We start from the raw sequence: 20,071 nt of genomic DNA, 5'->3' as shown, positions 1-20,071 counted from the left end.
ATTTTAGCATATTTTTGCATTACTGTCAAAACACCCAGAGAAAACGTATTTAGTTTTGGAAATTAACCTGTAACTTTTCTCCCTTTGCTAACCAGTTCGTCCTTGAAAACCTTTACACCACTTTGCAATTCCATTGTCGAGTGCATTGTGTCTGAATTATACATGACCGCACACGCTTTTGTGCTTCTTACAACATTAATAGCAAGCAAATAAACAATAAATTACCCCCTTGTTTTGCTAAAAGGTTAGCGCCTAGCATACCGACCGCGTGCACACTTATTTCCATAAAGTCATGCATACTTCATGTGAATGCAAAAAACAAAGGGAAAAAAATCAGTAAAATGCAATGCTGAATTATACATTTTTTAGTGCTGAGTGGTCGGTACGTTTGTGTCTATAAATAAATGATAAGCTATACCAGCGACAAGCAACTGGTCCAGTACACACTGGATACTAGCTAAGTACCGAAACATGAAAAAGTATTGGATGAAGCATTAGCATTAGCAATAGCGTTAGCATTAGTAATAGTATTGTAAAAGAAAAATTCTATTTGTCAACTGGACAAAAAAGGTTTTGAGTGAAGATGTTTTGCTGCTTATCCAAGCCACTTCTTCAGTTCTGATCAGATTACTGATGGACACTAATTTATCTATCTATCTGAAGGGATATAGACATATAAGACTCCTCTTTTTCTTTCTTCATTGAGCTCTCAAAATAAAGTGTCTTACCCACTCAGCATCAGCATGTGTAGCCAATGGCAAGAATTGAACTGTCAACAGTCTGGTGATTGGGTGAATGTCTCAGTTAATTTTTTTTTCTGTATTCAGGTTATGTATAGCAAAATTCAGCAATATATTCTGTGATTAAGATATAAAAAGTGCAATTGTCCCTATCTCACAATGGTGACAAATACATTGTTTTCCTGGGTTTCAAACAATGTTACAAAATATATATATATATATATCAAAAACATAATAACTGAATATACGGTTATATTAATTTCACCTTGAGTATGTGTATTTCTTTAAATAAATGATAATTTTAAACCTGCGACAAGCAACTGGAGACTACTTGCTAAATACTGACGCATGAAAAAGCATTGGCTTAAGTTTATTTTTTTATAGTACTGATAAGTCTCTAGTATTTGTATGAGTGTACTGGTTGTTATGTTGGCGTGTGTAGCACTGGGGAGAAGGGGAGGGGTTTATGTGAAAATCTCTAAAGGATTAAAGGACTGTTGCTGGCCAATTGGTGTCTGTCAGTCCCTTTGTCTACAAGTTCATATAATAGGTTAGACTATTAGTTTTACAAAAAAGATAGTTAACATCATTGCACTTAAGATTTACAAAAAAAAAAAAATCTGATTTTCTAGTTTAACTTTGGCAAAGTTTATAATTTTACTTCCTGGTTGAGCACAAGCAGGTAATTCCATAACTATTAACCCAAAACTTGTCTATTTCACTCAATAGTTAAGGTTAGACCAATAAAAATAAATTACAACACTTATTTTGTTTAATTAATTATTGTGTTTTATTATTAGCCTGCCTGCTCTGCAAGGCTCAAAATGCTCTGTTCCACGTTGTGATGTCACAAAGAGGTAGTTTTCAAATTAACAGCGCCTCTTATCTTTTCTTTAATAGAGATTGGCAGTCTCTAGTTTAATAGAGATTGGCAGCTGAAATGATGAAAGTGAAGTTGCATGGAGTTTAAAAACACAGTGGAGCACTTCCTGTATTATGAGTGTTTTCCAACTGAGACAAAAACTTAAAAGCCTAAATATGCAGGATGTGTGTGTTAAACAGGTGAATGACACAAAACACAACTCTATGTATTTTTTTGATGAGGAAACAACATTATAACATAGATCAGAAAATAGCGTACTATGGGACCTTTATGGTGACAGGTGGGTCATCAAGACATGAGGACAGAGGACAGAGGAGAGGATGCACAAAGGCTAAGGGAACATGCAACCACTGTTCCCTCTAAGCTGCACGCGTGCGCAATTGTGCAGAAAATCTGCGCTGCGCACAAAAAAATCAAACCCGAGTTAAAAATAAAATAAACACACAACAATTAATTCTGCGCTATTTTTCAATGTGAGTCAGTGAGTGTGACCGGTGACTAGCTGCTCCAGCCAATTATGTGATTCACATACGTATTTGTGCAGCTTATCAACGTCATTGACAGGCGTCCTCATGTGCCGCTACCAGAGTTTTAGCCGATGTGGCCGATGTGGAGTGAAAACTCGCTAATGATGCTAAGTGTTTAACCCCTTAACGTTCCGACGGCCCGCCCTCGGGCACACTGTTATGCACTGTTTTGCAGCAATTTTGCGTTTTAAACATGACGAAACGGACAAAACAAAGGAAGTACGTGACCGAGCACACTGTGGATGTTTGTACAAGTTAAAGTAGAGGCATCTCAGATCCAGAGCGGTTCGTGGAACTGAGTGACGATCTCATGGGGGACTCAGGAGGAGAGGACCTTATGTTTTGATGGACTGGATGCTGTTCCTGATCGGTAAGCGTGGTTTAGTCTGCTATTGACGTAACTGTGGGTCAAATGTGTATTATGTGTAATCATTAGCATTAGCTAATGCCAATCTGCGCCCCCTCGACCACCACCAATCATCACGAACACACCACTTGGGCGAAGTGTCTTGCCTAAGGACACAACGACAGAAGTTGGTCCGAGTGGGACTCGATCCTCCAACCTCTAACCACTGAGCCACTGTAGCAGAATGAGTGTCACACTGTCACATGTACAGTGTGTTTTCAGTCTCCAGTGTGTGTTTGTTTACATATTGAAGTGTGTGTTTGTTCACTGTTTGCAGTGTGTGGTTTGTAAATATATATTTATTTTGACCCATACTACTCGTTTTGACTATATTTTATATACAAATACACATTATATATTGTGTTTTGTTACATAAATGTACAGTAATAGAGCAGCTGGGTGTGCAGATACAGATTTCTCTCAGTGTGTATTGGTCATTGACTGTCACTAGTTTATGAGTTGTAAAAATCAAATGATCGTGTCATATACTGAAAAAGAGTTAACGGACTGTGTCCCAGACCACAGTAGGACAATCTCACTCAGTGCACAGCAAAAGCTTCACACAATGGCTTATACTCATAATACAAGTCAGAGCTTTATCATAAAAATGTTAAGTGTGTTTTCAACATTGGATTTTACAGTTGTCTTGGTTTGGTTGGAAGCTCATGTTTTGCCATAGTTAAAATAAAATATTTATACTTCCAATAGCATTAACATACTACACAGGTCATGAGCAAGATTTTTGTAATTTTCATTGTATAAGTGGCTAAAGCACTTAATTAAAAGTCTTATAACAGAAATGTAAATGCGGTAATTTGATTCTTTTAATAAACCATTTAACTTGGATGGATGCGATGCCAACATGACCACAGTGCGCACGTCTGATGTTGCTCACAGTGGTCCATGGGACTGCTCAGGGAGTTTGTGTGTTTGCTCAGACTGCATAGAGCTACTGGTCTGCTAATGGTTACTAAATTATTCTATTTGAAATTTTGTAGTGGACATATTTGCTTAAGCTAATACTACAATTGTGTTTGCATAGCATTCTGGATTTCCCAAAAAATGTCATAAGAGCTTTGCTCAAATGTTACCAACCCCCTTAAAAATAAATATGCAAATAGATAAAACTAATACAGTTAATACAATGAATACAATTACTGCTGAGCTGAGTTGTCTGTTATTGACCAATGTCTGCTTCAATGCTGATTTTCTTTCTCTTTCTGTTGGTTGTTCAGCCCTGAGAGGCAACTGCTGTTGTGATTTTAGGCTTTACAAAAATACATTGAATTCAAATTAAAGTTGAGTTTTGAATTTATCATAATGTGTCTGGAGACACATTGTAACAAAGAATAAATCAGCAATAGAATTGTTATCAGTAAAAGCTATATTTGATTTGGACATCTTCAGTCACCAATTAAGATATTAAAAATAAAAATTTTACATACAGTACTTTTTTTTAGCTTCATGTTGTGGAGTAGACAAGGAAGAGGGAGGGGGCACTCTTTGCATTGTGTATGCTAGTCCATGCGTTTTGTTGTGGAGGTGAAATGCTTGCCTGCTAATGCCCCCCGAATGGCTTTGTGCATGGAGCCCGGGCACTGTGCCAGTGCTGTTAGCAAATGGCCCAAGTTAAAGAGGCTAAAGAATGAGCCCCACACTCCACAACACTCCCACAATAACCATTATGACCATTATCCCATCCAAACAACCCAACTTCCAGACCGCTGGTCTATCACATCAAGAGTTCACATGGTTAGAAAAAAGAGAAGTTTAAAGGAATAAATATTTGGAAGCATGCCCTGCCACAGCCAGTAAAATCAAATACCAGGTTTACCAGGTTATATTGCGTCAGGTTCTTTGAGAGAGACATTGCTTACTGCTAATATCACTTCTGGTACAACTTCTAAAGAAATAGAGTGTTTTGTTTTTGTTTTTGTTTTGTTTTTTGTCTTGAAATTTATCATATGTAGATCGTCATTATTTATATTACATCTCTGTGGTGGAATGTTCAGCAGTTACCGTGGAGACACAATGTACAAATAAGCAAACACTATCAAAAAGTTTAAGATCTGAGAGTCTGAAACTCAAGAAAAAAATACCAAATTGATTTTAACAACACACTTTCCGGAGCTTGTGTGTCTGACAATACGAGCGTTCATGGTCCTGTTTAAGTCTTTGAAGTTCAACAAAAAAGATGAGAGTGTCATTTTATGTGTGAGAGACACAAGCCAGCTCACATGTTGTTTTTCCAATTAAATCAGTTCTTTATGGTCAGACTGTGTTGAAGCAAATCTCAGATTAAAGTGTAACTTGCGTGACAGAGCTTCAGATAGAGTAGTACCTTCAGTTAGCATCACATCCACAGAGAATGTTGATGGCATCAGCTGCAAAGTACCAATACACCACCAAGAGATCATCCTGCATACCCTACACATGTAATAGAAAACACCTCCGATCACATAACCTTCTTTATCATCTCATTCCCTACATCCCTCAACCCTAACCTAGACCCCATGCTTCAGGCTCCTGGCTTTCCTGGCTTTCCTCTCACCTGGTCCCCAGTGAGGTGACAGGCCACCATGTTCTGCTGCTGGAAGGAGGGGGCAGAGCGGATGTATCGGAGCCAGTTGCTGTTGGATGAAGGGGGGTCCGGTCCAGAGCTGTCCAGGGAGAAGCGCATAGGGCCCATGTTGTTTACCACCTGTTACATACAGAAAAAACAGGGACAGGGTTAAGCGTGGAGGAACCACAAAACATATAAGACGTTGTATCTAGAAAATGTAAAACGCGTTAAACGGGTTGCAGCTGTCCAAACTTATTCAGCACTAATGCATTTATAGCATCCCAATTATTCACCACCATGAGTTTCAAAACTTTCAGACGCTGAAGTAGACTTTTGCCGTCACAGGAACGATAACAACAACTAGCATACTAATAGTGCACTAGCCATGCTTATGCTTTATAATTCGATGTAGACCACAGACAGTGACGGTCCTTGTGACCCTAAGAGCTGCTTTTACCATATATCTGTACTGGGACAACACAAATAGTGCTTTACTACATAAAAACTAAAACAAACAAAAAAAATCAAATACAGCTCCAACACTGCAAAATAAATTAATAAACAAAGAAATATAGAATAGTCATCAAAGTAAACTATAAAAACTACCAACATTAAGGATCAGGGTTAAGTTATTGTTCCAGTATTTTTGGGGGGGCAGTAACTTGAAGTCCACAGATCGTCAATGCATGCTAACTTCAACTCATGAGCAGGTAAATGTTAGTTTGGACAACTTGCACTATGTAACATTTCTTGTGGAGGGGTGTGCCAAATGCTTGTCCTTTTGATATTATACAGATATTAATGCACACATTTGTGTTGAGAGCAGGGTCGTTTCTCCACATCCATCAGACAAGCAGGTGGGAAATCCTACACCTGTAAGCTTATTTATAAAGCACCTTTAAGATGTCTTATTTTAACTATAAAATGTTGCCTTCAAGTATTTGTAACTTCTATATATGGAGTCCCTCATTCACAAGCCAAAAGAGTAAACAGAAGGAATGGGAGAGAGGACAGTTGGATAGCTTCTCTGCCTGGCCTTTAGGCTTTCTTTGCCACATGCTGAAGACCCTGTGTGAGCTCTGCCCCTCCTGACTGCCCCTCCTGAGATTGGAACCTGCAATTTTATGTTGCCAGGATTCACAGAAGAACAAGCAAGATGGAGGGATGAGAGCAGAGGAGGAGGATGGAGGAGAAAAACTATGGAAAAGTTAGAGTTAGAAAAGTTAAGTATTTCCATTATCGTAAATTGCTAAAGCAATGAATACTTTACTAGTAACATACAATTCACAAGAAACTTTAACGGGATACAATGTAACTTTTCTGATAGACTGTCCATCATTTGCTTTTCTTTGTGGAGATTTGCCTGGAAAATTCCACATTATAGCATTAAACTATCTATCTCCATGGAGACAAGCAGGTGACACCACCAAGCCTAGTGCAGGTGAGCTCTATGTAGAGGTGACACAAATCACAGTAAAAATATGTTTTTCATGATATTTTTTACAAAACCTTTATTATACGTTTTTCTACATCTCCAAAACTCAAAATGCTCTTTTCTACCTTGTGATGTCATGAAGATGTATTGAGTCTAAAAACTCTTTCTGTATTACCACATATCATCTCAAGGTGGAACAGGGTGTTTTCTAAAGAAGAATGCAGCCTAAATATGCAGGATTTGTGTGTTAAACATGTGTGAATGAAACAAAACACAAGTGGGGTATGTTTTTGATGAGGAAACAACATTATAACATAGATCGGATAGCGTAATATGGGCTCATTAACACTGCTCTCCACTCTTTGGGGACAGGGAAATCCTCTAATTATCCGTACCAATCTCATGTCTATGGTTCCACTCCTGTCCTCCAGGAAGTCAAATTTTAAATCTAAAAAAAATGTCTGTGAACTCCCTCAGTCACCCAGGTCTGATCCATAGTAAAAGCCAAAGTTAAATCTATCAGCTGGACAAAACGCTCATCCAAGCCGCTTCTTCAGATTGCTGGTGGACACTACATTGCATGCTTCTTTCTGTCCCAAGTGTCCACACAGAGAATGGTAAAGTGGCATTTCAATATTCTGTGCCATCAACATGGAATAATTTACAAAAAGTCTTGAAATTACAAGAAACCTGACTTCAATAGTTCAGTTTAAATGTATGTTGAAAGGTTTGGAAATTAAGTCTATGATTTGTAATTGCTTTTAAGAATCCATTTTGTGATGTGTTGAAATGTGTGTGTAATGTAATGTAACTGTGGTGCTGTCTTGGCCAGGACCCCCTTGAAAAAGAGATTAGTAATCTCAATGGGACTTTCCTGGTTAAATAAAAGTTAAAAAAACAAAAAAAAAAACAACAACTATGTTATATTTATCTGAAGGCCTTATATCTACATGAAGGGAAACTATTATTGTTTACAGTATCAGTGTAAGTTAGATGAGCAGTCTTCACTCATACAAGGTTTTGTCCAGTTGACAGATTTAACTTTGTCTTAAGACTGTCTTAAGACTTTGTGTCAGCATTTTTGTTTTTTGGTTTTTTTTTAAGAGAGAGAGAGAGAGAGGGAGAGAGAGAGAGAGATATAGATAGATAGATAGATAGATAGATAGATAGATAGATAGATAGATAGATATAGATAGAATGCTATCTTTAATATAATGATCTTCCTTTGGTGATTTGAAAGGTTTTGGCATGGCTCCCCATCTCACACCGCATCAAATATAAAATCCTGCTCCACACATTCAAAGCCATCCATAACCTTGCACCTCCATACCTCTCAGACCTCCTCCATATTGCCACACCCGCTCGCTCTCTCCGCTCCTCTTCCTCTCTCCATCTCTCTGTTCCCTCAGCCCGGCTTGTCACCGTGGGGAGCAGGGCCTTCAGCCGCTCTGCTCCCCAGCTCTGGAACTCTCTCCCCCCTGACCTCCGCAACACTGACACACTCTCACACTTCAAATCCAAACTCAAAACTCACTTGTTCAGACTGGCATATTCTTTATAATCCACAACTGCCCTGTCCTTTTTCAATGTTTTTTTTATCTGAATGCTTTTAACTGTATGTTCATAAATGTTGATTTTAACTGTCTGTATATGTATTGTATTGTAAGGTGACCTTGAGTGCCCAGAAAGGCGCCCTATAATTAAAATGTATTATTATTATTATTATTATTATTATTATTATTATTATTATTATTATTATTATTATTATTATTATGGCGGCAAAATATTTTGAATGGAGAAAGTTTTGTTTATTCTTGGTTCATTACTAGTTTAGCACACCATGGTTAATCCTGATATAGTCCTGGTGAAGACCTAATATAGACCAGTTTTAGATCTTTGTTTGAGCCTGGTTTACTCCCAGCTCAAATTGCACTATGGAACTTTTCAGGTGAAGGGACCCTGTTGTTTTGCCCATAATGCTCCACATATGGCTCCACTTAGTTATTTCTTACTACATATAATAAGGCATAGTAAGACTACATAATTGCAAGATAGATTTGTTTTATGCCATACTGTGCAGGATTCCAGGTCAAGATCTGTGGAGAGGCAGCCCTGGTCACAGTAATATCTTTCAATGTACTTATTTAGCAACTGCAAGATAAATATATTTAATGTCATACTATGGAACATTCCAACCAAAGAAGACAAGAAAGTAGCGTATCCCCAGCACCAGAAAAGTTACACAGTACGCCTTTAGGTCCTTGTTTAGTGCTAATTTACTCCAAGAAACAACCAACAAGCTAACTTTTCTACATGTGCAAAGTTCATGAACCTTGTAACTGGCATATGGCCCTCTCTTCCCCAAAAAACGTCTTTTAGCCCCAATCGCCTCCCTGCCCACTCGTAAAGTGCCAGTGACCATGTTCTGGTTTTTGACCATGTATTTTCGTGAAAGGAGGCTGCAGGTGCCAAGTTTAGGGAGTAAACACGCACCCTGCTTTGGCCAGAGGTGTGGAAAAAGTGTGCTAGCTAACTCCTACCACGAACACGTTTTTGGAGCAGACTATGTATGGAAAGCTGAGGTAACAATGTTGTGTTACTGTTGGGTCAAGGTGTGATTTTGACTAACTGCGCCTGCTTTTAAAATAACAATGGCTGCATGTTGGCTAGGTAAAAATAATCTGTCAAAACGTATTCGGAGGTGTGTCGCTAACTAATGGCTGCTAAATTTATGGGGCGTATGAGTATAAGCAACTACAATTGGCAGTAGACGTTTCAGAATATGAAATTTCAAAAAGGAAAAACCCAAGTATAGTTAAAGGGCCTGTACGTGATTTAAATTCAGTCTTGTCAAAACAAAATTGTGGCTGTAAAATGTAATCTATTCATTCTATATAGCATTTTCTCTGGTAATAACTAAAATCAATATTAAAACTAATACTCATTTGAGCAGGTATCAACAGAAATTAACCTTTCTTTGAATAGCTTTAGAACGATCTTGAGCTGGTTAGTATATGCCCATGGAATACTATGTAACCTACCTGAACAATTGAGGGATTACACAGATAAAAGGCCATATGGTAATTTAAAATAAGTACTACAATTTAATGTTGAAAAAAGTGTGTGCCTGTGTGTGTTTGTTTTGTTTTTTAATTATCCTCGTGGTATTAGAACTGGTAATAAGTATTGAGTCTATTATTAACATTGAATTTGAAATTACATATCAATATCATGGCAACACTACTGACAGGGTCATCTTTTATTGTTCAGTCATGCACATTATTAATTAAGACTCATGGGAAGCCAATTACCCAACACTATCCCAGGTACTTGATTCTCTTTCATGGTGCATTTTCAAAAGTGATAAAAGGCAAATAGTACACAGAGCACTATAAGGAAAGATCTGCATAACACTATCCCAGACAGCTGTTTCTGTATCATGGTGCAACATCACACTGGCAAAAAGGACTAAGTGGGCAGGGCTAAAAGTTCAAACTAAAACATGTTCTGGCATCATGGTTTGAAATCAGGATACAAGCCCTTTAAATAAATAATTTCCAGTGGGTGAATTAAAGGCCCTGTACTTGTCCCAATGCAGATATGTTCAATAAGCACCTTCTGGGGTCAAAATAGGTCTGCTGTGTGCTGTCTGCATCTAATTATAAAGAGTTCTATTGTCTGATAATCATGAAGTGCATATTAGCATAATAGCTCTTGTTAGCTTTATCTTGACAGCAAAACTTCCCTGTAGCCTCTGAAAGCTGCAAACACTTAACTCATTGCAATGTCTAATTAGGATGCTCAAAATGCATAAGGTAAGTGAGGAATAACTTTGGACCACTGCAAAAGGTCAAAAATTAAGTTATGTTTTTCACATTTTTAAAACATTAAAATCAAGTACAGCACCTTATATATTATAAATATTGCACTAAGACTAAATCAAAATCAAATGTATTGAGAATTTAGAAGTTAAAGTACTCTCCACCTAAAGCGAGCTGTTGTTTAGACACCCATGGGTGTCGGGGTGCGCCAGGTGACAGAATGAGTAGTGGCATGCCTACATATTGGTGCTGGTAACAGTCACTGAGCACCCCCCACCCGCACGAAGCACCCAAGGGTGTGATCGGGCACTAATGAGCAGCAGGCCTGGTTGTGCGTATGTGTGTATGTATGTGTGCAGCGCTTGGAAGGCCCTGAGAGCACCCGCACCCCACCCCCTACCCCAGCCCCCACCCCAGCCCCCACCTCCCGTCTCCTGGAGGGACCCTGATTTATAAAGCTCTCAATGAAGTGCAACACAGGGACCGGAGCGCAACAAGGCCACAGCTGATTGTTTGTTTATTTACCTGTTTTGGGTTCAAACCCCCATTTCTGCCCCCTCCCTCTATACTGCATCGAGGGGAAGGGGGAAGCGGGGGCCCCAGCTGGGAGTCATCAAGGGTTTTCACAGCGGTACAAAGAAAACAGTGGTGGTAGGGGAAATTCTCAATGCTTTTATGCAATTGGGTTTAAGATCGGGAATGCAAGATATGCATTACATTTAACATAGGGTAGAGATGGACGAGATCAGTGATTTGTGTTTTACTAAGTACTGCAGTATCGACTGGACACCAATGAAATTTTTCCTTTGTGTCCCAGCTTTTATATAAAAATTCAATATATGTGCAGATATATATATATATATATATATATATATATATATATACATACATATATATATATATATATATATATATATATATATATATATATATATATATATATATATATATATATATATATATATATATATATATATATATATATATATATATATATATATATATAATTTTATTTAAAAAAAAATAAAATAAAAAACTGTGGGGGAAATTTGAAGAATTTATATATTTGCATAAGATAAGAATATGGATATCTTGTATCGACCTGCCTATCATTAATATAGGGGTGTATCAATCTAGTTTGTCTAGTCTAATTTCATCTTATACAATAAATACAATATTAAAAGACAAACATTACATTATAATAAACGATATCCTGCAAGATTTTGAACAGTAAGTGCCAAATAACAGTTCACTGATCAATTAATTAGTTCTAAAAATTCATTAAAAACAAATCTAAATTTGGTTCCTTTTGGCAGGAATACCAGAGTTAATACCAAATAAAGATTATCAGTTCTGAAATTAGCTGGTGATTCTGGCTGTAAAAAAAAAGAGGTGCAGGCATAAAATTCAATACTGTATCATTCCTAATATATTGGTTACTGACAACCAACACATATTAATTAAATACAAGATTTATGAATACAATTTACCACTACTTAGCAATACTGACCCAATTAATTACAAATGTTTTCTATAGGAATACCGTCATGTAGAGTTATGCATGGGTTTCAGAGTATTAAAGGATTATAACTGTTACCATAGTAACGGTTTTAAAAGAAAAAAATGAACTAAATAGTCTATCTATTGTTCATAGAAAAAGTTATGTGCTTTAAACCTCTGAATATTTGCATCATATAGGTAGTTCTTTACTGCAATGTACAAGTATATGTGAAATACACAAAACAGTATATAAACTTTATTCAACTGAATGTCTATATAGGCTCTATTATTGAACTGTCTGAAAGCCTGAGATTGTCAAGTTTAGCGCATATACACACACACATACACAAAACCACAGACACAATGGGAGCAGAGGAACGGAGTGGACAGGATGCCGAGTCAACTCCACAGGAAGCACTGATAAGAGCGCGACACTTATATCGCTCCTCACAACACAAAGGGGAACCTTTGACAGCTAGGAACCTTTAATGGATGTCTCGGCAGGCCTCCTCCTTTTGCCGCTTCTATCTGACGGATGTGTGTGTCGCGCGCTCCTGAATTACTTAAGAAAAAAAAGCATTGCTTGTAGGGATAGACGTCAGTGACAAGGTACATATTATTTTGTGTTTGACACAGGGAAGAAAATGAAAGTGGAGGAGAGGTGATTGGAGCGATAGAATAGAGAGGAAAGCTTATGGGGGGTCAGGGCTGTTTCTAGTGATAAGTTAGCCAACGCAAAATACACTTCCACAAATGGTTACTTAAAGAATACATATTGTTCTTGTGTTTGTTGTAGTTATAATTTATGATACCATGGATCACTGCATTATAATTAGCATATTTTAAATCACAATGTTCATCTAAAACAACTTACTAAAAGAAGGAAATCCACTGACTTCTGCGTTGTTGTGTCCAATTGTTGGCACCTCCGATGGATAGCTGCATGTCATGCTAATAAGCCCATGGATTTTTTTTTTTTTTTCATTTGTACCAAAAGACTACAAGCTACTGAAGCCTATGTGTATCACGGTTAAGAAAATAAAATTGAAGAGCAAACAGCAGTGGGCCTATGCCGGTGACGGTGAAAATGGGTGTTAAGTTGCAGTAGTTGGCTATATGGCGCCTTGAAAATAAGCAATTAAAGATTGTTTGAAGATACATGCATCACTCCATATACAACTTGGAGAGATCAAATGAGAAGGGGAAACAGCGATAAGTTGGTTAAAAGTTCTGGAACGTTGCTTTTGTATAGTAGGTTTACTGTAAAGTATGCACAATATGGAGATGGTAACACTTTAAAATACCACTACTTATGGCCTTAATAAACCATGGATAAAGACTTAATTCATAATGAATAAACACTTTATTCAGAATGATTTAGGCTCATTTACTACTTATATCAGGGTTTAGGAGTTAGGGCTGGGGAATTATAATAATGGACTGGATTTACACTACCAATCAAAAGACACCCTTTTCTTACTACTAATATTTTTTTCATTTTATATACATACACATTTTTCTTCATTTTATATACAAACAGAAGACATCAAATATATTTAGCAAGCTATGTGAAATTATGTAGTGAAGAATAAAAAAGTAATAACTGTTTTTATAACTTTTTAAATATTTTCAGTTTCATTTGTTTTGTGGACAGCACTGCAAATCTTTGGCCTTTTGTCAAGTCCCCTGAAAAGGTTTTTTCACAGGTGTACCTTATCAGGGTCAAGAAATACCAAGAGTGCAAACCAGTGATTAAAGCAAAGGTTGATACTTTAAATTTTTTTAACTTTATTTTTTGGAATCGACAATGTAAATAATCATTGCAATAAAGAAGAAAAATAAATGTAAATGTTAATGAATAAATGTGAAAATGTGTGTCCAGTCCTTTGACTATTGTAAAAATTGTCTTTCAAGACACTCAAACAATGTACTCAGCAGTATTCATTCACTCCATACTCTGTGGTGGTAACTACTATTGTATAGACCCAGCTGCCCTAGAGCTGACTGACAGAAGTGAGACTGCTAATCTGCCCCTTTGACTACCACCAACACTCACACACACCACATTCATACCAGGCAGCCAACCTTTGGGTTGGTGGACAGTGCTCATATTATGTTATTTTTTTAAATCTATATTATCATGTTGTTTCCTCATCAAGAATATACCCGGAGTTCTGTTTTGTTTCATTCACACATGATTAACACAAAATCCTGTACATTTATGCTGATTTCTTCTCTCAAACAAAAAATACTCTGTTCCACCTTGTGATGGCATGTGGTAATATTACAATGTATTTTAAAACTCCATGCAGCTCCATTAGAAACATCTGGAAAATTTCAGTCAATCTCTACTGAACTAAAGGTAAAAGGTAGCTGTTGCTGCATTTCAAGCTTTTGAGACTTAGTAGACAGACTAATAAACTAGGTTTACTCAAACGTGTGAATGGAAGAAAGCACACCTCTGAGTATGTTTTTGAAATTTAAAGTTCAATGCAAAAAGTTCAATGCAAAATCAATATTGTGTAATATAGGACCTTTAAGGCTAATTAAAGTGTAGTTATTATGAAGCGTTATTGAGATGGGTCGCCAGGTGTACATTGCAGTCACCCACACCTTCTGACAGGTTGCTCAAGTGGCATTTATATATATATATATATATATATATATATATATATATATATATATATATATATATATATATATATATATATATATATATATATATATATATATATATATATATATATATATATATATATATATATATATATATATATATATATATATATAAATGTGTGTGTATATATATATATATACACACATAATTATTCTACCCACATGTTATGAAAATTTCCAACTAAATTTTGATTCTAATAATAATAATTATTATTATTATTCCAGCTCAAATTAGTATTGTTTCGATATGCATGTATTGGCTTATGGCCTTCCAGCACAAGCGCATAGTCTGCTCACAGCTGTATATGTCCGTTTTTATGAAGTGTGATTCTGGGGCTTTGTTTTGCACTGCCCAGGCTCTTAAGTGTGAACACATACGCCCAGACACAGAATAGAGTATTCATTAGAGTTGAGAACAAAGAAGCCTTGTTTGTCTAATATGGTATTGTCTACTAACATTGTCAACTCTGAGTAAATATATGGTGAGTAGGTGACTATGTGGGGTGGAATTTGTGAATTAAATTGCAATGTCAATTGTGAATAAAATGTTATCAAATAAGTCTTTGTTACTTCATTATGTGCTTATAATGAAAGCATAAGAAATTCAGATTCTGGGGCTAAATCACCACAAACTCAACTGATTAAATCAAGGGTGTCCAAACTTTTTTCATTAAGGGCCACATATAAAAACACAGACAAACCTGAAGGCCGATTGAGGGCCATAGACTGGTTGCCAATACAGTGAATACTTCAAATCTGCGTTACTATTACAAGTTAGACTGAACCACTTGATATTTATTCATGCTTACATCCTCAATGGGACACATTAAATATTTGATATGGGCTTGTTAAAATAGATTTTCAGAAATATACAGTAAAAAGTACTGGTAATATGGGCCAATTCAATGGGCCAATTCAGATGGAAGCTTGAGGGTCTAGAAAAATTGATCTGAGGGCCGCATTAGGCCCCCGGGCAACAGTTTTGGCTTACATTAAATGAAAAGATTTTCAGAGCCATCAATCAAACTTAAATTTATTAAAAGGTCATTAACTAATTAGTTAAAAACTTGCAACTATTTACAGTAACAATCTGTGAGGGTGCATTTTTCCTCTATAGATTAAGCATTAAGGATAAAATACATATTTTTTAAAAAAAAATAAAAAAAAATAAAATAAAGATAGGGGACACTTTGCAAACCGCAGGTCCTTGTGGTGGAGCTAGGGGGCAACCTGGCATGAGAGCTCCTTTCCACTCTTTCCCTCTCCCTTTCTGTCTTTCTAATCTGTCTCTTGTGTGAATGAAATGAGACACAACTCCAGGTATTTTTGATGAGGAAACAATATTATATTAACATAGATAAGAAAATAGCATAATATGGGATCTTTAATTTTCTTTTGTGTGAAACATAAATATAAATAAAGTTGCATTAAACAGAATACCAGACGGGCTGATAGTACTGGCTCTATAGTACTTATGGTTAATATGTTGTAAATTTCAGTTTATTTATGCAGAATATCAGAATTAACAATCTGATGCTATGTATGTAACTTGTGAATTAATATTTGGAAACTTTTGGTTTGATCTGCGCAGTGAACTCCCTCCTAACCTCACTGCTCAGTTTGGATGTTCCCTGTCAGGGCTGATGATGACTCATATCCGGGTCAACAACCAGGAAAGGTGCTTGGATGCATTTAACCTATTCAAATGGGGCCTCCATCTCCCTTCGTCTCTTTACCTCTCTTTACTCTCTTCCAGTCCCTCCCTCTCTCTGCCCCCCGCTCATCCTTCCCTCTCTCCATCCTTTTCTCTGTATGTCCTTTCTTCTCTTTCCATCTATTTTCTTTCTCTCACTTTCTCTCCCTTTTCTCTATCATTCTTTTTCTATCTCTCACTCACCTTTTTCTCTCCCTCCCACTCTCTCTTCCTTTCTTTCTTCCTTCTTTTTTGTCTTTCTCAATCCTTCTCTCTGTACCCGACCTTCATTTCTCTTCATCTCCTTTGCTTTCTCTCTCCTTCTCTATCTACCTCTATTTTTCTGTGTCTCACTCTCATTTTCTCTCCCTTCCTCTCTCCCCCCACCCCTGCCCCTCTTTCTTTCCTTCTCTCTGCCCCCTTCCTCCACTCTCTCTTCCTCCATTTCCCCTTCTCTCTCGCCCTCTCTCCACATCTGGCTGGCCTCAGTGACAGATTGAGTGTCTGAGTGGAGGAGTGCAGTGCGGCTTGTTAAAGGTGTTGCAAATGAAGTCGCAGGAACACAAAATAAAGATGTGAGCATTGTGTGTGTGAGAAAAAGTCTATTCTGAAAAAGAGAGAATCCAGGCCCTGCTTAACTACTGCTGTAAATACAGGTGGTAAAATGTTAGATTAAAAGTCTACTAGGACAATTAATACAATACAGTGTTTAAATTTTGTGTCTGCTATGTCCTTGTGTCTGCTATGTAGTTATTATCTATGATCTATGATATCCGTGTATCATTATGTTATATTTGCACATTATAAATCACAATATTCATCTAAAACAACTTAATAAAACAAACAAGTCTGCTAACGCCGCTGTGGGAGCTGACGTTGGCATCACAACAATGAGCTCTGAAGTTGTCGGCACCTCCTATGGATAGCTGCTCATCAGCAATCATTTGTACCAACATAACAATGTGACACTGCTGAATCCTGTGCATTTCACAGATTAAGAAAACAGAATTGGAGAACAATCACTCCAAATGCAACTTTGAAAGAGTAAATGAGAAGGGGAAACAGCTACATGGTTAAAAGCTCTGAAAAGTTCATTTTGCTTTTTTGAAAAGTTAAGTCTGCTTTAATCTTAACCACCTTATTTTTTTTTATTTAATCTTAATCCGTTTTTTGTCTCTTCCTTCACTCTCTCCCTCTTTTAATCTCTTTCTCCCCTACTCCCTAATAATAAAGGGAGATCTTTATTACTCTCCCTCTCTCTTGATACCGATGTCCACATTTCGTGTCTCCCTCTCACTCTCTTCCCCTCCCTGCCTCTATCTTCTTCAGTTCACAAAGCAAAATGTATGGCAAGACACTGACTATTATTAATATGCTAATTTTGTGTAATTATACCAAGCGGTTGTTACTAATAAAAAAAATATCATGTTCAACATTTACAGATTTTGCTTTTAGATATTTCCAAATCCCACTCACAGTAAGAAAGTTTTTAATTTATTTTTCAGCAATGAAAACCTATAATGAAGTAAACGCTATGTAGATACGTTTAAAAAGCTTCAATTAACTTTTTGTCTTTGTATTTGAGTAAAATTTGTCTTACCCCAGGACAGATATTGTTTAAGGAGCTTTTGAGGTCAAAATAAGTCCACTATGTGCTGTAATCTAATTATAAAGCACTTATTGTCAGATAATCAGGAAGTACATGTTAGCATTATAGTTGTTTTTAGCATTACCATGACAGCAAAACTCTGCTCTGGTCTTTGTCTGAAAGTCGTGAAAAGCACTGAATAATTAAGCAGTAAATAATTAGGATGCTCGGAATGAATAACTTTGGACTAACCCATTTAAAATAAACCAGCTCTGTTTTTCACATTTTAAGACAGTAAAAAAAATCAACAAGCTAATCTTCAAAATGTAAGAACATTTGTAACCCTTACAGTCTACAATGGAGCCTCACACTCTTTCTCAAACACAGTATAACTAACAAAGCTGGTGACACTGGGCAGCCCTGTCGAGTGGTTGTGAACGTGATGGATGGGAGCCCGCGGAGATGACCCTACCCTCCCACATCAGTCAGGCCCAAATGAGAGTGCATGTGGGGGGGAGGTGGACAGCAATGTGAGGGGTCCTGTCTGACACCACAGGACAGGAGAAAATAACAGATCACTGATGTCTGACAAGGCAAAAAAAACAGTAAGCACTAAATTGGTCTGCAAAGTATGACTCAAATAAGCAGATTTAATACAATTTCAGTTAATTTTAAAATAACTTAAATACTTATTGTTTTGAATATGCTATATTCGTCGAAAACAACGTATAACATGTTTTATAAGTTTCACTTAGATTTTTGACACTTTCTTTGAGTCACTTTGCTCTCAGCGTTAAGTCACCCTTCAGATGAAAAACTACTTTATGGTAAACCTAGATAAGAACAGATTAAAATATATGAGTAGCAGTTGCTAAGAAAGTAGACTTTCTTGTGCACAATAACCAGACTGTTGTTGGTTTAATCAACTTACTAACATTGCAAGCTGTTATTGTGTCATTAGGCAAGATACTTCACCCATTTTGGCTCTGTGGTTGTATTGTATGACGTATATGAAACATAAGTATACAAGTATAATACCAGTCGTGGACTTGAATTAAGGTTTAGGCCAAAAACAAATTGCTTAATGAAAGAAAATAAAGCCATAGTGAAATGAAGGAGCTCTTTGGTCACATCATCATTTTAAATCAAATCAAACTTCTCTCACTCTCAGAACAGAATTTAGTGCTTTTTTGTCATGGGTGGTCCATGTATGTCCCTGATTGGCTAAGGCACCTGTCAATCACGCTCATCTGAATGTAGAAGATTACCAGACTCACATCTTATAACTGGAGTTTTGTTTCAGTCACATGTTTAACACACCAACTCTGTACATTTAGGCTTTCAAACAGAAAACACTCTGTTCTAACTTATGATGTCATGTGGTAATACAGAAGGATTCCACTGTGTTTTTAAACTCCGTATACCTTCACTAGACTAAATTGGATGATTTCAGCCCTGGAATTGCCCACCTCTAGTGAACTGAAGGTATAAAGTTAGCTGTTAACTTGAAAACTACCTTTACATGATATCACAAGGTTGAAAAGAGCATTTTGAGCTTTGGAGGTATACAGACTAATAATGAAGGATTACTCAAACATGTATGAATGAAACAAAGCACAGCTCCAGGTATGTTTTTGAGGAGGACACTACATTAGAATATGTTTTAGATCTCACAAGAATAAATTTTGTGTAATATAGAACCTTTAAAGGGTATAGCCGTGCTTTGTCATTAGCGAGCCAGCCAATATTCTGACACTCTTAGTACATACATGCTGACCAGACCAGGAACACTGCAGATGTCTTTTACAAGGCCCTGCGTGCTCCTGCTATGGTCTAGTCTGGTCTGCTCCGGGTATGGTCTGCTGCTCCTGCTTTTTAATTAAGTCCATGAGCACCCAGCCCTAGCCCAAATGGGTCACGCTCAACATGGCTTCCCTCACTTCTGCACACACCAGACACACACACCTCTATGCCTTCCCTTTTTATTATGGGACAGATTTATTGGCAAGCACTAGACACACTTGCAACTACTTGGTGGACTATGCACTGTAAAAAATACAGTATTTACTAGGATTGAAGTCTGGAATTGTAGTTGGTTTTAATATTAAATCTACAGTGTGTAACATTTTAGCAATTTTGGTTGTTTTCATTCCACTGTAAAACACAGAAAAACATGCATCCTTACTATGAGCGGACTTGCATCTCCACAAACCTGACTCTTATTCGGCCTGCTTGTTTC

At 37.0% G+C, this 20,071-nt stretch overlaps 1 protein-coding gene across 2 annotated transcripts in view; it reads right to left on the bottom strand.

Annotated features, from left to right (window-relative positions):
- Positions 1 to 20,071, bottom strand: part of prdm16 (PR domain containing 16) — a 366,260-nt gene that overhangs the window by 28,747 nt on the left and 317,442 nt on the right. For both annotated transcript variants that reach the window (XM_055222878.1, XM_033969103.2), the window contains exon 4: positions 5,108 to 5,257. In XM_055222878.1, coding sequence (XP_055078853.1) covers positions 5,108 to 5,257 — 150 coding nt within the window. The remainder of the gene's footprint in view (positions 1 to 5,107; positions 5,258 to 20,071) is intronic.

Source organism: Periophthalmus magnuspinnatus, chromosome 7 (genome assembly GCF_009829125.3).
Source record: "Periophthalmus magnuspinnatus isolate fPerMag1 chromosome 7, fPerMag1.2.pri, whole genome shotgun sequence".
Taxonomy (NCBI): Eukaryota; Metazoa; Chordata; class Actinopteri; order Gobiiformes; family Gobiidae; genus Periophthalmus; species Periophthalmus magnuspinnatus.
The sequence above is the reverse complement of the archived record's forward strand: the minus strand, read 5'-3'. Positions and strand labels throughout refer to the sequence as shown.